Source organism: Myotis daubentonii, chromosome 5 (genome assembly GCF_963259705.1).
Source record: "Myotis daubentonii chromosome 5, mMyoDau2.1, whole genome shotgun sequence".
In the NCBI taxonomy this organism is placed as follows: Eukaryota; Metazoa; Chordata; class Mammalia; order Chiroptera; family Vespertilionidae; genus Myotis; species Myotis daubentonii.
The window spans coordinates 106,810,424-106,826,441 of record NC_081844.1 but is presented as its reverse complement, the minus strand read 5'-3'; the positions used below and the strand labels follow the sequence as shown (position 1 = coordinate 106,826,441).

The following is a 16,018-nucleotide window of genomic DNA, read 5'->3' as shown; positions in this document are numbered from 1 at the left end:
CCCTAGGGCATCGTAGTGGCAAAGGCAGTACAGAGCGAAGGCCATGAGGAAGCAGGAGCCCGAGGCCTCCAGGTGCCCTAGCGCCTTCCATCAAGTAGACACGAGTGCCTGCATCCAGCAAAGGTGGCCTGGCTCCCGCAGTCTGGACCTCTCCTATTGCTGTTGCTCAAAGAGCCAGGTGACCAGATGCCTTTTTTAATGCCAACAGTGCTCAACAAAAGCAGGTTAGCAAAGCGAACCACCTGTGTTCATGTGTTGTACCCCACCTGCCTCCACAGAAGATCTGAGGCTGCAAGAAGTCACTGCTATTGGAATCATGGGCATGAGTGGTCAGTTCAGCTCAGACTCGGACCTTCAAAGTGACCATTCACTGGGGCTCGGAAAGTAGGGCAGGGGTGGTGGACAGTGGCTCCTGACGCTGCAGCCCCGGGGAGAGCCCATTCAGAAGGGGCCTTCCCCACCCCCTCCTCTCCTTCCTCCTGATTCAGGGCCACTGGACTTGCTGGTCAGCTGCAGCCAGCTGGGGGCCACCCCTGCTCCCCCTCTCCCTCCCCCGCCTCTGCCTCGCCTATGCCAGAGCACAGCCGGGACCCTGGGCGGGGAGCTCTGGCAGCGGCACAGCGCCCGGAGGACGACCCGGCCTGCACGTCTCCGCACCCCCTCCCCCAACCTCGTCACATGGCGGCCCCAAAGAGGCGCGCAGTGCGTCCTGCCTGCCGTGGAGACCCAGGGACAGGCGCCGTGGGCGGTGAGTGATGAAACCTCCCGGCGCATTACCGAAGAGGGCGCGGGCTGGGAGGCGGGCGGGTGAGGGGGGTGGGAGCTGGGACCCGGGCTCACCTGTTCTCCGGCAGGAGGGCGGGGACGGCGCCTCCCCCAGCCCTGCGCCCCCCAGAGCTGCGCCATCGGACTGCCGGGGCCCGGAGCAGTTCCTGTCCCCGGCCCGGCGCCGGGAGACGTGAGCGTGCACACGTACACACACACGGTGGGGGCAGAGGCTCCCAGGCGCACAACTTCTCCCCGCTGCCGTGCGCCCCTGGAGAAGGCGGGGGGGGGCGGGGGGGGCGGGCGTGCTTGGGGAGAGAGCTCTAACAGAAGAGAAGATGGGAGAATTTTCATGGGTTTCGTTGGGGGTGGGGATTTTTTTTTTAAAACCATTTCCATGAGATGGCCGCAGAGTCCAGGGAGCCCGGAGTGGGATGGTGAGTAGCGCTTGGGGAAAATGGAAGTGTTTGGAGACGCGTAAAGTTGCCTTTCAAGCTCCGACCTCCAGGGCGAGCGATGCTTCTCCGCGGGGCTAACTCCGAGCCGCCTGGGCCTCCCTGCCGGCCACGTGGAAGCCATGCAAGTCCCGCCTGTCACCTGGGTCCCTGCAGCCGAGCCGGAGTGGGGAGAGGCGAGAAAGCGGCGCCCTCCTTGTGGCACGCCCCACCACGCGGGCCAGGAAGAACGGGGAGACCTGGGCGGTTGCTCGGGCCAAGTCCTACATCTAGTGCTTCTGCCCTTAAATAGTTTGAGGCAGGGGTGGGCAAACTTTTGGACTCGAGGGCCACAATGGGTTCTTAAACTGGACCGGAGGGCCGGAACAAAAGCATGGAGTGTTTGTGTGAACTAATATAAATTCAAAGTAAACATCATTACATAAAAGGGTACGGTCTTTTTTATTTTTAGTTTTATTCATTTCAAACGGGCAGGATCCGGCCCGCGGGCCGTAGTTTGCCCACGGCTGGTTTGAGGGGTTTTTAACGCAAAGCGCCGCAACGCCAGGAGTTGCCATATGTGCTCAGTCTGCCCTCAGCATCCCCGTGTCCAGGAAACTCCTCCAGTCTGTCCAGCGCTGGGGGCTGGGTCTCCCGCTCACACGGCGGGAGAGGAAACTTTGCGGGTCTGGTGCGGGTGTGCAGCCAGCCGGGCCCGCGGGACGCTGTCCCAGGGCAGACCCTCCCCTCTCGCCTCTAGTTGCCACCGGAGCTGCGATTCGCTTTTGTCCTTAAGCCGGTGCGGCCATTGCCCCGGAGCCCCCGCACACGCGCACGCCTCTCGGGCCGCGCTCACACGCACGCACGCACACGCGTGTCGGCCAGCAGGTCCGCAACTTTGTGAGGCGCACCCCGCCGAGCTCGCCGCCTCGCGTAGTAGTTGGCGCAGGCCCCGCCCCCGGCCGTGTTGTCAAACGGGCCGGGGTCTCGGATTGGTCCAGCGGCCGGGACAACACCTGCTCGACTCCTTCATTCAAGTGACACCAGAGCTTCCAGGGATATTTGAGGCACCATCCCTGCCGTCGCCGGCACTCGCGGCGCTGCAGGCGGCCTGGTCACATGCTCTCCGGGGAGCTCCGGGAGGGCGCCCGGTAACCTCTATCCAGCCTCGGCCGCGAGGAGGAGGGAGAAGGCGAGCGAGGAAAGTGGGAGGAGGAGGGGAAGCGGCGGAGGAGGAGGAAGGGGGGAGGGGAGCACAAAGATCCCAGGTCTCCGGGCGGGAGGTTTACCCGGAGGACGATGTGTGCCGAGCGGCTGGGCCAGTTCGTGACCGTCGCTTTGGTGCTGGCCACCTTTGACCCGGCGCGGGGCACCGACGCGACCCACCCGCCCGAGGGGCCGCAGGACAGAGGCTCCCAGCAGAAAGGCCGCCTGTCCCTGCAGAACACAGGTAAGGATGTGCGCCCCCGTGGCGGGGGGCTGCTGGGGGACCCCACCTGGCACCCCCGCAGCTCTCCAACGCTGCTTCGCCCGGCACGGGGCGCCCACCGAGGGCCGTGCCAAACTCCCGGGGCGGCGCGGGGCGGGCAAAGGAGAGCGTGAGGCGAGGCAGGTCCGCGCCCGGCTCCGCACGCCCGGAATCCGCACGTGCAGGCGGGTGATGAAATCGCCGGGGCAGGACTTGTTGCTGTCTGCCCTCCCCGGGCAGAGGGTAACCGGCCGGTGCGGACCCGGCTCCCCTGGCTGATGCAAAGCTTCCTGCTCCGCCCCGGCCGCCCCGCGGGAGGCACGGAGGGTCCCGAGCCGGGCTGCCCGCTGCACCGGGAGAACTTCTCTCCCATCTGGCCGGCCGGCGGCGGCAGGACGGCTTCCCCCCTCCTCAAAAGATGCCCGACATCCGAGAACTTTGTAGGCAAGATGTTGCTTGGCGAACTTTCCTTGGGGGCGGGGAGGGGGGGGGCGCGTTGCTTTCGGAACGGGGTGGGGGTAGTGCAAAGCCGACTTCTGCGGCCACCGGCCCCCGTCTGGGGCAGGTCAGCAAGAAATGGTGACCCGGCCCCACGGTGCGCCGCCCCAGCTCAGCCGGCTCTGGGCTCCCGGCGAGCTGCCGAGCAGAGCCCGGAGTGCAGGGCACGGGCTGGCCCTTTCCCAGCTCCAGGAGAGAAAGGAAATCTGCCCGCGTCTCCTCGGCTGCAGGCGGCTCCCCCTTCCTCAGGGACCTGCGAACCTGGCAGCGACGGGCATGCGCTCACCCCACGAGCAGAAATGCACGCGTGCCCATCAGGAACTCCGGAGCTAGCGGCCCTCTGCCCTGCGCGCTCCTGCCTGGCGCGCGGGAGGGATCACCCGCCACGCGCAGCCCCTCCCGGGACCCTCGCCCACCCTTCCCCCCTCGCCAGCTCTTTCCCTGAACGTAATCTCGGGAGTTGGTGACCCTCAACAAATACACGCCCCTCCTTCTCTCGGTAGCTTTACACTGAATGCAGATTATCTACTCCTACCCCTTCCTTCTTCCAAAATACACTTTTTGGATGCAACTTTGTGGTTAAAGACCTGCAATTCGGGGCGGGGGGGGGGGGGGGGGGCAGAAGCCTGGCTCGGCAGCTAACTCCCTCGGCCTGTCCTGTCAGAGGGAGGAATTCGGGCCACATTTTGCGAAGCAAACCGGGTCTCTGGGATTCTAGGGGATTAAGTGGCATCTCAACCGGATCTCTGTTTCAAAGGAGTCTCTGGCCCCTGCTGCCCATCACCATCAACGATTCTCTCTCATCGTTGATGTTCCCCTCCTTCCCCCTCCCTCTCTGAAATCAATAAACATATATAAAAAGTAAATAAATAAATGCAAGGAGGCTCTGGCTACTAGGTTGCGCTTCTGCAGGCCAGCCCCCATCTGACTGCCCCATGCTCAACCTGCTCCGAAACCCATTTCCCGAGCCTGGTGTTCTTAAGGCTACGGTCAGAGGCGCTGCCTTCACAGGAGTTTTGCCGTGATTTTTTAGGTGTTGAATCATAAGGCTGAATTGAAAGTGCTCCCTGGACGCTCGCATTTGGGGGTCAGGAAGGAAATGACTGGGATTTAATAGCAGCAGCTTCAAGCTCCAAGTAGAGAAGGGCATTTCATTGATGGCCTACTGAGGGGCAAGCTAATCATTTAAAATCAGACTTTGTGGCTTTAGAAAGCTGAACTATCCAATGTTCTCAAGCTAAGAACCCCCACAAGTACTTTAATAAGATGGGGAGAAGAAAAATGAGGTGCTCAGACCTAACTTCCGGTTGTGGTCTTTGTAATGTAAATTTGGCTAATTTTTTACAAATATTTACAACTACGGCTCTTTTTCATAAGTAGAATAAATGGTGACATTTTCTTTCCCTGGCATTTTAGATCCTGAGATATTCATTCTAACTTTCTTCCCTTTTTTTTTTTTTTTTTTTTTTTTTTTTTTTTGTCGTTACTTTTATTTCAGTTAACCTGCATTCCGCAGCATGGCTGAGGATTTTGTATAGCTTTGTGCGTAACTCTCATTTCAGCGGAGATCCAGCACTGCCTGGTCAGCGCTGGCGATGTGGGCTGTGGCGTGTTTGAGTGTTTCGAGAACAACTCGTGTGAAATCCGGGGCCTGCATGGGATTTGCATGACTTTTCTGCACAACGCTGGAAAATTTGACGCCCAGGTAAACACCATAGACAGCCCGGGGAATGTCTGGGGTTGGTGTAGCATGAATGACATGGTGACTGGAAAGACTTGACAACAGATTTCCTGAGCTGCTCAGCCGTGGTGCGTTATATCACCTGCAAGCGGCGTTCTAGGTAGAACGGCCGGGGGGGGGGGGGGGGAGGAGAGGGGGGCAGTGTCCCCCACTCCTGCCCTGCACATCTGGAGCTGTCACCTAGGCTAAATCCTTCCCACTCTTAACCTGTGCCTGCACAGGCAACGCGGAGTGGAGGCCACGTAGAACAGTTACCCGAGGAGTCTTGGCCAAGAAGACAAAGGCCATGATAAGCCGCTATAAGGGGCTCACTGTGTCAGGCCACCCAGGGCCTGCTCTGCACGGCCCATCACGTTAGGAGCGCGAGGTTGAGGGGGGAAGGGCAGAGACGTCAATCATATATTCCACACGCAATTCTCCCCAACGGGCAAGGATAGGGAGACACGGCGCTGGGAGAAACCCACCCTCCCCCAGTGGGTGTGTGAGCAGGCAGCATGGAGAAGTTGGGGCCCCCAGAACCGCAGGCTTACCTTCCTTCTAAGCAGCCGCCCCTCCTCCCCAACCTGAAAAGTCAGAACCCTGAGTGAGGCTGGCAATGCTACAGGGTGTTTTGCTCTATATAATAAATATAGGCAGGGCCTGACCCACTTCGGTGGTGCCAGGCTCCCAAGGGCAAACCCAGTCGCGTGGGGCAGGAAAAGAACCCGCAAGCGACCCGAGGGCTCCAGGGCTGACCACCCGACTACATTTCAGATGGCGTGAGGCTCACCTTCTTCGTGTCCTCGCCGGCCCATAGACCAGGGGTGGGGAACGCCCAGCCCGCGGGCGGTATCAGGCCCGGGAAGTCATTTGGTCTGGCCCTGCCAAGGCATTGGGGGTGAGTTAATTAAATGTTTGACCAAATACAGCCGGCTAGTTTTTAAGGTGACAATTTTGTACGGCCCAAGGATGATGTTATAAATACCCAATGGCCCTTGGCAGGAAAAAGGCTCCCCACCCTGCTCTAGACCCCCCGTGAAACCCTCTGTCATTCTCTCTCCTAAACCTCCTCTCCACTTCCCCGGCGGGTGGTGACAGCGTTTGGAGGAGGCCAGCAGTTTCAGGGTGATTTATGAACATCGCCAGTCACCATCCACTGACATCCTGTGGAGAGCCTGACAGAGCCATGCCTGGGAACCAGAAAGGGATGCAGAGGATGTGGGGTGGCGGAGGGGAAACAGAAACCGCCGCAGCGACGAGGCTGTGCCTCTGGGCTCCTTGAGGCTCCCGCTAACGCGTCCCTGCCGGGTTCACTGGGATTAGGAAATGCAGTGGGAAATCCGGAGGAATGACCAGGGCCATCCCAGGGGACGCCAGGGAGGAACACGGAGAGCAGATTGCCGCAGCCGTCGCATAAATTAACCTTCCCTTTGATTCTCCAACAGGAGTATGTTCTCAGGTTAGAAGCATCCCTTTCAAGGCCCTTCGCGATGCCTAACGACTTCATGAGCTGGCACGCCCTGCCCTCCATCCTACTGGCCTCCCCCTGAGAGTTAGGGGAGAGGGGGGCTGGCGGGGTGGTGTTCAGTGACTAGACACTATCCGTAGACATTTCGATGGCTTCTGAGGGAGAGAACCGGAATAAACGTGCTGGCTGGCTTCCCAATCCCAACCTAAGCCCGGTTCCTCTCCCAACTCCGCTCCTTCCGGGCCTGTCTAAAAACAGGGTGACCTCTCCAAGGACAGCTCGTTTCTATAGTAATTGTGGGGTGGGTATCCCACAATGCCTCTCTGCCCCCGAGGTTGGTAAGGGAGCTAACTTGCAGCCCCGCTCGCCTCCACACCCCCAACAGCTGTCTCCTTTCTAGGATGAGAGCAACCTCCGGGGTTGCCAGGAAAGAGAAGTGCGGGCCAGATGTATGCCTGGCTGCCTGCGCCACTCCGAGGCCGGGCCGGGGGAGGGGCTGCCGCGGGGCCAGACGCTACCAGGCCCGGTGCCAGGCGGGCCTTTAGAGGCAGCCATCCTAACAGCTTAAAGGAGTCAAATCACTTTCAAAGCGGAAAAGAATGCTCCTCCTTCCAGGACGGGGAGACGAGAGTGTGTGCGGGGGTGCTGGGAGGCTCGGCGGCAGGACAGGCCCAGGCGGCAGCCCACCTCGATGTCACTCCTGGGCTCAGAGGACAGAGGGACGGCGGGAGGTTCGGACAAACGGGCACCTTCTACTTGGGGACAACGCTGCTGGGAACCACCAAGGAGTTGGCGATTTCCGTCCCCTTGTGGCCCAGAAAAGTTGCCACAAAGCAGCCCGCCTGGTCTGTCTGCCTTGGGGACAGGTGGCCACGGCAGCCCCAGCACGAGGGACGCTAGTAGGAGGCAGCGTCTCTGGCCAAATGCAGGCGGTCCCGTCACTCCGGACACACCTCGGATGAAGCACCAGCCTGTCGGCTGCAAGGGTGTCCGTCCGCAGCCGGGCCTGGGGGTTCCGGTGTCAGAAAGCTCTGGGTGAGCCCCAGAGGCCCCTGTCCGACTCCTGTCTCCCACCCCCTCCCCTCCTCTGTTCTCCACCCTCAGGGCAAGTCCTTCATCAAAGACGCCCTGCGCTGTAAGGCGCACGCCCTGCGGCACAGGTTCGGCTGCATCAGCCGGAAGTGCCCGGCCATCAGGGAGATGGTGCTGCAGCTGCAGCGGGAATGCTACCTCAAGCACGACCTGTGCGCGGCCGCCCGCGACAACACCCGCGTGATGGTGGAGATGATCCACTTCAAGGACCTGCTGCTGCGCGAGTGAGTGTCCCTGGGGTCTGGGCCGTGTGCAGGGCCGGCCTCTCCCACCGGATGGGGCGGGGGGCGGGGGCGGGGGGGGGGGCGGGGGGGGGCGTTTACCTCTGAAAGCTGCCCGGTTCCCCTGGGACTGCCTTTCCTGTTGACCTTCAGGAAAAGCGCAAGAAATTGGCACCATCGGTCTCAGAATCATAAGCAATAGAAACAGGAAGCTCTTGTCCTAAGCACGAAATGGGTGGGATTCAGAAATGCCCTTCGTCTTTCTCTCGGCCAGGACCCACCGGGTCTCTGAGTATCCCCGGTAGCTCCGTGGGTGCCCCGGCAGCCCACGGGCAGCGAATACCACCTGCCCAGCTTTTACCGAGGGCCAGGCATGGGGCTCAGTGCTTTCCGTGAACTTCTCACTTGATCCTCACAGTAGCCCTGTTCTGGTACCATTCTCGTGCCCATTTCACAGATGAGAAAACTGAGATTCACGGAGGGAAAGGTCACAGGCAGTGAGAGGCAAAGCCAGGATTTGAGCCAGGCAGTCCGGCTCCAAACACTACACTCTTCCAGGCCGCATGCCGAGAGCAGTAGCTTTTCTTTTCCTGCTTCTATCGCTCTCCCCGCCCTTAGAGAGTCCAGCTCCCCTTCTCTAAGCACATGAATGCCCTCCCAGGGAAAATGCAAAACAAATGTCAAAAACGCTAATCAGCCAAACACCTTTCTGCCAAAGCGAGGAAACACAGACTGACTTATTCAAAGGCTTGAAATTCAGTAATAAACCCCGAAAATCTCACTCCTGAAAAAACATGCCATGGCTAGGATCCGAACTCTTGCGGAGCGGTGAAGCCTGGGGCCACGGGGCTGTGCTGGCCTGAAGCGTGGCCCGTGGCCCCTGAGTGACAGTGACGTGGCTCCTTCCTCCGGGATGAGCCCAGAAAGCGAGCTCCTAGCTCAGCAGCCCAGGGCCAGCCGGTGCCGCTGCTCTTTGCAGTGACTCGCTGGGCTGAGTCAGTAGGACGCCATGAACTCTGGCTCCTTAGTCCGTGGCATGCCTTCCCCCGGCTATGTCTCTCAACAGGCTGCTCCCCACCCCACCCACAACACCCTCCTGTCACTTTCCGCTTGGTCACGAGGGTCTAGGTATCTTGCCACACCCGGGTGAGTGAGTGAATTGTGAGAGTCACCTTGGATCTCTCCACGGGCAGCTCCCGACAACAGCAAAACAATGATGCCTTCTCTCTGAGTTACACGAAGGCTCGATAAATGCTTTTTATTCTCCCAAACACCTGTGCAGAAGCCGAGCAGCAACGGCACCAACCGTAACAACTAGAATGATACAAAATCGGCTTTTGAGCGGGCCAGGCCCCGGGCCAGGGACTTTCCCTGGATCCTCTCAGCTATCTTTCCCAACATGACAGCTTACGGTCCCCATGTAGCCGCGGAGGAGGGAAGCCAAGAGTTTAAAGGCCTCCCTCTGAGATTTGATTCTACTTTCCAACTGGGGACTGGGTGAGATGCATGCCTGAAGCCAGCTGTCAGAACAGACCCCAAACCTCCTTGCTCTGGCCCGCTCTCCCCCCACTGGGCCTGTCAGAGGTGCACTGGTCCCCCTCGTGGCCTGGGTCTCCCCTTTTCTCAAATGCATCCCCGTGACCCCAGGAGAGCGCTGTGTCAGCCCTTCCTTCTGGACACCCTGGGAGATGCTGGCACTGTGTGGCTGAGGAACTCGGGGAGTTCATTTGTCCTGAACCCGCGTTCCATAGAGACAGCATGTTGGCCCGAGAGCGGATGGCGGGGAGCTAGTCTGTAAGCCTGTCATATGTTCCCGGAGCCGAGGAGGCTGTCTTTTTGAAGAAAAGTCTTGTGGGGGGTTTTTGTGGTTTTGTTGTTGTTTTAATATATATTTATTGATTTCAGAGAGGAAGGGAGAGGGAGAGAGAGAGAAACATCAATGATGAGAGAGAACCATGGATTGGCTGCCTCCTGCACGCCCCTCCCCCCCCCCCCCCCCACTGGGGATCAAGTCCGCAACCTGGGGGATGTGCCCTGACCAGGAATCGAACCGTGACCTCCTGATTCACAGGTCGACACTCAACCACTGAGCCATACTGGCCGGGCAGAAAACGGCAGGTTTTAAAGCCCCCCCAACCCCCCCACCTCCCCACACACACACGTTTAAGAAGCAGCAAAGCTCTGTGCTTTCTGGAGTCCCCTCCAGGGAAGCATAGCCCATGGGGCCAGGGGACCCTTACTGCCGAAGGGCTCCTCACATCATTAAGCACAGCCTCGTAACCCCCCTCCAGTCCGCTATGGAAACGCAGGCGGCACACCCCGAAAGGAAGCCTGGGCCTCCTGTAAGCCAGCCCCCCACTGACCCCCACTGCCTCCCCGCCCGCAGCCCATTCACGTGCACGAGCCTCTCGGGTTTTGTAACCATCTTCACTGACCGGGGCGCAGAGGAGCCCAGTCCCCCCAAAGCAGGAAGACACTGAAGAAGGTGTGGCATTGGCCACCAGAGAAAGGAGAGCTGAACTGGCTTTCCACTTTACAGGGGGCGAAATCACAGTCACCCCGGGATCTTCATCACCCCCATTCTTCCACCCCATCCCTATCACCCCCAAACACTGTCAGGTTAAGCTGAAGTGGTCCTCTCACCCCTTCTCACCTCACTTTCTCCATAGCAACCACCTCAGCCACCACTCACCCTATCGCTGGGTGCTGGCGGCCTCCAGGCCCGTCCCCTACGCTCGTGTCCTGCTAAGTATTTTTAACCCGCCTTCAGCCTCACTGACACCCAGATCAGAGAGCTGGGCTTTGTCATGAGACACGGCCGAGCTTGCAGCCTGAGGAGGCACCACGCCAGCTCACCAGCTCCGAGCGCAGCTTAGATTAGCACACGCCCCCGCCCCCCACCGTTCACAGCTCAGGGCGGGCAGGAGTACTCAGTACTCGGGCTGGTCCAGCCTTCGCCGGTTGGTCCGGCCTTCGAGGTCCACCTTGGGTTCTGAGAGCATCTGGCAGGCCGATCATCCTGGCGAAGGAAGCCGAGAGGCAGTGTGTCCATCCCAGGAGAGCCCTCCCCTTACTCCGGGGAAAGCAGCTGGAAGAGGAGCGTTGGGGTAGTGTCCCCAAGGCCGGACACTCTCAGCCCCGCCGTTTGCTCCTGGAGCCCCAGAGAAGTGGCAGGGACGCTCAGGGCGGCCGCAGGAGACGCACTCGGTGAACTCGAGCTCCCTGAGGCAGTCAGGAGCTAGTTTTCAAGAGACGGAAGGAAACGCGCGCGAATTGACCATTTTCCCTGTGTTGCCCTGTGCCCCCCTTGCTCAGCCCACGAAGACCAGTGTCATCACTGTCCTCGGCACCATCAGGGGCCTGCCTGGGAGAGCTCAAGCCCCCGCCCACCAGCCAGGCATAAAGGAGGCCTTACAGGCAGCCTGGTCCATCCGCCAGAACATCCCCCCTCCACTCGCAGCCCAGCCCCAGGCTTCCCAGGCCCAGAAGCTTCCAAAAGCCCCCTTCTCCCCACCTCGAACCCATGTTTCCATCTATGAGATGAGGACCGTTCACTCAGTTACAACTTGAGGACTAACTCATAAAAGTGGCAATAAACTGCTTCCCGAGCCACCACTGCCAACTCGCAGAGAAAAGAGTGGCTGTCATACCACCATCCGGCTGGGCCAGGCTCACAGGGAAAAAGTCTTGGTCCTGTGAAGCGACCTCACAGTCCAGAGCACTTTCCCTGCCCGAGGGGATGGCCCCGAGCTGCGACGCTCATGGGCAGAGAGATCCAGAAACTGCTGGCCGAGGGCTGGCTCTCTTGAGAATGCTGGTGAGCCACAGGCAACACTCCATACCCCCCTTGGGGATGGTACGAGGCCAGTGGGATGTAAGAAAGGCTTAATATGACTACTGGGCCAGGAGAGGCTGTCACTGGGGACACCTCTTCCCGGCTGGGCCCATAAATATAAAAAGCAGGCACAGCGCTCCCCCCTTCTGCACGCAGCTCCGGCCCAGGGGGAAGGCTTGCCTGAGGTGGTCATTCCTCCTGCCCCTTCCCCCAAGAAAGACCCGTGGCTGCTGGAATGGCCGGCTCTCCCTCCTGAGCCAAGCCTGTTTCTTTCCCAGACGGCTGGCTTCCATCCCAAACCCACCGGCCCCTGGAGGCCAGCCCTCACCTCCAGTTCTGGGAAAGCCCAGGTGGGAAGATGCTCAGGTAGCCGCTCCTCAGCCTCTCCTCCCGGCACAGGGCAGCACTCTGGGGACGCGACCACCCGGGAAGTGGCCTTCCCCCGCCCTCCCCACGGGGTCCAGACTCACCAGGTGCACGGGGGAGTGCATCCAGGAACTTCCCAGATCCCCCTTCTTCACCAGGAGCCCAAACCGGGGGCCAACACAGACATGGGGGAATGCGTCTTGGGAGCTGGGCTTAGGGAAGGCTTGTCTGAAAGAGCGACACCCAGAGCAAGGCCAGCTGGCCGTGCCGATGCCACATGCCAGGGGCCAGTTTGCGGCTCCTCCAGTCCCAAGCCTGCAATAGCACCTCCTTTCCTACCAAAAACACCCCCGTGCCGATGCCACATGCCAGGGGCCAGTTTGCGGCTCCTCCAGTCCCAAGCCTGCAATAGCACCTCCTTTCCTACCAAAAACACTCCCCCCCCCCCCCCCCCCGTGCCGATGCCACATGCCAGGGGCCAGTTTGCGGCTCCTCCAGTCCCAAGCCTGCAATAGCACCTCCTTTCCTACCAAAAACACTCTCCGGTTTGGTTTTTTGTTTTGTTAATCCTCACCAGAGGATATTTTTCCATTGATTTTAAGAGGGAGTGGAAGAGAAAGGGAAAGACAAGAAATATTGATGTGAGAGAGAGAGACATCAATTGGTTGCCTCCTGCACAGGCTGGGATCAGGGCCTGGCTGGGAGGGCCTGCAACCCAGGTACACGCTCTTGATGGGAATTGAACCCGGGACCCTTCAGTCCGCAGGGCGGGGCTCTATCCACTGGACCAAACCCGCTAGCGCCCCAGCTTGGGATTTAAGGCCCTTTACCACTTGCCTAATTGTAACTCCTCTGGCCTCCCCCACCCCAGACCCATGGCCACGCCCACCAGAGCCTCCCACTTCACAAACTCCCAACACACCCCGCGGTGCCCGCCCTCCCACCCGCCCGTCCCTGTGCGCACGGCTGCCACCTGCATCCTCGCCCGCCTTCGCCAGAGGCGCCTCCACCGTGCGCACCTGTGCACCGCGGTGGCTTCCGTCTCAGCCTCCCGCTCCCTCCGATGCCTAGCCACCCAGGAAAGGGTTGCGACCAGTACTCCATGGACTATGGGCAGAGGCAGGAGGTAATGCCAGAAAGCTCTTCCACCAAACCCAACGCAAGCCAAGCCGCGGGGTTCCCACCTGTCTCCCGGCCGTGGTGGCTGCCCCGGAGGCCGCGGGGCTGGTCGCATCCCGTCTCTCTGCTCTGCTCTTAGGCCCTACGTGGACCTGGTGAACCTGCTGCTGACCTGCGGGGAGGAGGTGAAGGACGCCGTCACGCACAGCGTGCAGGCGCAGTGCGAGCAGAACTGGGGCAGCCTGTGCTCCATCCTCAGCTTCTGCACCTCGGCCCTGCAGAGGCCGCCCACGGCGCCCCCCGAGCGCCACCTGCAGGCGGACCGGGCCAAGCCCTCCCGCGCCCACCACGGGGACGCGGGCGCCCGCCTCTCGGAGCCCAGCAGCAGGGAGACGGGCCGAGGTGCCAAGGGCGAGCGGGGCAGCAAGAGCCCCCCGAACGCCCACGCCCGGGGCCGAGCGGCGGCCCACGGGGCCCAGGGAACTTCTGGGAGCAGCGAGTGGGAGGACGAGCAGGCCGAGTATTCTGACATCCGGAGGTGAAACCGGAGGCCTGGCCGGGAGACCGTTCCTCCACGCCGTCCATTTTCTTCTCTGTGGACATTCCAGAACATTTGCCATTACAGAGGGGGATGCCCCGCGCAGGATCTGGAGGGGACTGCGGACTGGATGCAGGTGTGTGTTGGCGGCATGAACAGGTGCGGTGGAGACTCCCCAGGCGGCGGCGAGGTCCGGCGGGGCCCACACTTGCGCCCTGAGAAGCGAGCGCGCCACGTGCGCTCCCCGTGGCTTTGTCTTCTCTCCATCCGTGGAGCACTGGGCGCGACCTGCGGCTTCCTCTGCCGGGGCGGCGGTGGGCACCCTCCCACACCCCCCGGGGCTGGACCAGGCGCTTGGGAGCAGCGGATTCCAGTGCAGGAATGGGCCTGAAGATCTCGCAGGGGCTGAGCAGGGTGGAGAGGAGGCAGGGGCCGTGTGGGTGCCGGTGCCAAGTGGAAGTGGAGTTTCTTGCATGGGACCTGGGGGTCTGGAGCTGCTTTCCGGGGGGGAAGGCGGGAGGGCGAGGGTTCTCAGTGTACCTTCTGAGCCATTGTTCTGACTGGGGCACCCTGCCGGAGGGCGTGGCCCCTGTGTGTGTGTATTTTAACCACTGCTTCGAGTCTCGATGTCACTTTTTATTTATCTAGTTACATCTACATATCTGTCATCTAAATAAATGGCTTTCACACCAAGCAACTGGGTCATTAAAACCAGCTCAGAGGAAAAACAGACAAGCGGCGCATTGGGGCTGGTTGGTGTGTGTTTTTTTAACTCCAGAGCCACGTCACCGTACATCTTAATGCCTGGTGGGGCTCGTAACCACTCAGGGCGACCCCCACACGGAGAAGACACCCTCAGCATCTCGGCATCTCCCCGGGACCCCCGCCAGCCTGGATGCTGGGAGGCCACGCTGCGAAGCTGGCCCCCCCCCCACGCTGGAGGATGGACGAGGGGGGAGAGAAGCGAGGCCGCTCGCTAATTCCCATCGGGGAACGCCGGCCTTTCACACACACGGAGGGGCGGCCAGGCATTTGGAGGGCCAGGGCTCTCCAGATCTGGACTGGCCGCGCTGCCGCGAGGAAAGGAGGCAGCGTGAACCGAAGACAGGCGGGAGGAGGGACAGAACCGAAACTCCCCGGAGGAATGGATCGGAACCATTTCCTGCAGTTGCTTCCAGTGTTTCAGACGGAGCCCTTTTCTTTCCTCCGCTGACGGGCGAGAGTGAAAGGTTGTCCCTTCAGCAGCCAGCCTCCACGAGGCGCCCCGCTGGCAGGCAGGGGGCAGGGTTCAGGTCGCACGCCTTTTCTGTACTGATCCCGAGAGGCAATACCCTGATCTCAGCTTGGCGGGGCTGCGGGTTTCTGTCGCCGCCTCTCAGCTCTGCCACGTGGCACGAAAGCACACATACCCGGGCGACGCATCGCAGGCCGGGCTCCACGCCAACACCAGGCAACAGGCGCCCGACTGGATCCGGCTCGTGGGCCGGGGTTGGCGGACCCCTGTTCCAGTGAACGGGCAAAAAAACATGCATCTCCCGTTTCTGTCAGCTCCCAGCTCGCCCTGCAAGCAGCTCAGGCCAGAGATAAGCAAACTAAATGGACCCACTCCAAAATGCCTGGCTGGAGGGAACGCCCTGGCCCAGAGCACAGCTCGCGTTTTTTACCCCGACCATTGCTGCCGGGACTCGGTGCCGGAGGGTCCACCCCCCCAATCTTTTATGATCTGTCCTGGGTGTTGGTTGGGGGGAGGGGGGCGAATTGCTGGAGAAGCACCGAGAAAGAGCTGGAGCTGCAGAAAGCAGAGGCGATGGCGCACTTAATCCGGCTCTGCCCGCGGGCGGGGGAGGACCGGTGTGTCAGGCTCTGCCATGGGAACCGAGCGTAAACCGTGGCCGGCTCATGCCGCGGGCCGGGCAGCAGGCTGACTGTGCTGACGTCACCGGGAGCTGAGGCAGCGCCTCCTCCCTCGCTGCTGGGTCAGCTGTTCATGTGTCCGCCGGCCGCTGGGCTGGACGAGCGGAGGCATTGCGTGGCTCGCTCCCTCGGTGTCGACGTGTCACGTGCGGCTTCTATGGTGAACGTCTGTCGTGTGTACGTGTGGCCCCGAAGGTGTGACAGCGCTCACTGTGTTCCTCTCGACCCCTGCACGGATCTCTGCTGCCCGTTCTTCCTGCCGCTGGCGTCTCCCCGCTCCCCGGCCGGGCGGCCAGCCTCACTCTGGTTCTCGGGCTTGGAGGCCGCTGATAGCCTCTATGGCGAAGGTTCCTCTGCTCCAAACCGACGGAAGTCCGAATTCCCGTGAGCGCCGGCAAACCGTCAGCAAAGCCGTCATTAAAAATAGAGCCGGCGCCGGGGCCCAGGCTCCGGACGTCCGACGAGCCTTCTCCGAGCCCCCGCAGAGGAAGGATGTGATTTCCAAATAAAGATGCGAGTTTATTTTGAGCGCGGCACCCTGACGGGATGAGCTGAACACCTCTCCTTGGTATCGACCAAG

General features: G+C 61.0%; 1 protein-coding gene and 1 long non-coding RNA gene across 3 annotated transcripts in view; one reads left to right on the top strand and one right to left on the bottom strand.

Moving 5' to 3' along the window:
• LOC132235979 (uncharacterized) overlaps positions 1 to 935 on the bottom strand; it is a 272,119-nt gene extending 271,184 nt beyond the window's left edge. Inside the window, exon 1 of the long non-coding RNA XR_009453133.1 lies at positions 841 to 935. This is a non-coding gene — a long non-coding RNA (uncharacterized LOC132235979). The remainder of the gene's footprint in view (positions 1 to 840) is intronic.
• Positions 936 to 2,154: 1,219 nt separating this feature from the next.
• STC2 (stanniocalcin 2) lies at positions 2,155 to 14,217 on the top strand. 2 transcript variants are annotated; one of them, XM_059699215.1, is made up of 4 exons: positions 2,155 to 2,649; positions 4,728 to 4,870; positions 7,458 to 7,669; positions 11,780 to 12,212. In XM_059699215.1, exons 1-4 carry the CDS (start codon positions 2,499 to 2,501, stop codon positions 12,189 to 12,191), a joined length of 918 nt encoding a protein of 305 aa, XP_059555198.1. In that variant the 5' UTR covers positions 2,155 to 2,498; the 3' UTR covers positions 12,192 to 12,212. The 2 variants fall into 2 exon arrangements, with proteins under 2 accessions (XP_059555198.1, XP_059555199.1); XM_059699216.1 differs by lacking the exon at positions 11,780 to 12,212 and adding an exon at positions 13,126 to 14,217 and having other exon boundaries at positions 2,174 to 2,649.
• The last annotated feature ends 1,801 nt before the right edge of the window (positions 14,218 to 16,018 follow it).

Excerpts from the sequence above, each read along its gene's own strand:
- STC2 (XM_059699215.1), top strand. The coding sequence starts at position 2,499 with ATGTGTGCCGAGCGGCTGGGCCAGTTCGTGACCGTCGCTTTGGTGCTG. Across the intron at positions 2,650-4,727 it reads CCTGTCCCTGCAGAACACAG|CGGAGATCCAGCACTGCCTG; the intron begins GTAAGGATGTGC and ends CTCTCATTTCAG. Across the intron at positions 7,670-11,779 it reads AAGGACCTGCTGCTGCGCGA|ACGGCTGGCTTCCATCCCAA; the intron begins GTGAGTGTCCCT and ends TTTCTTTCCCAG.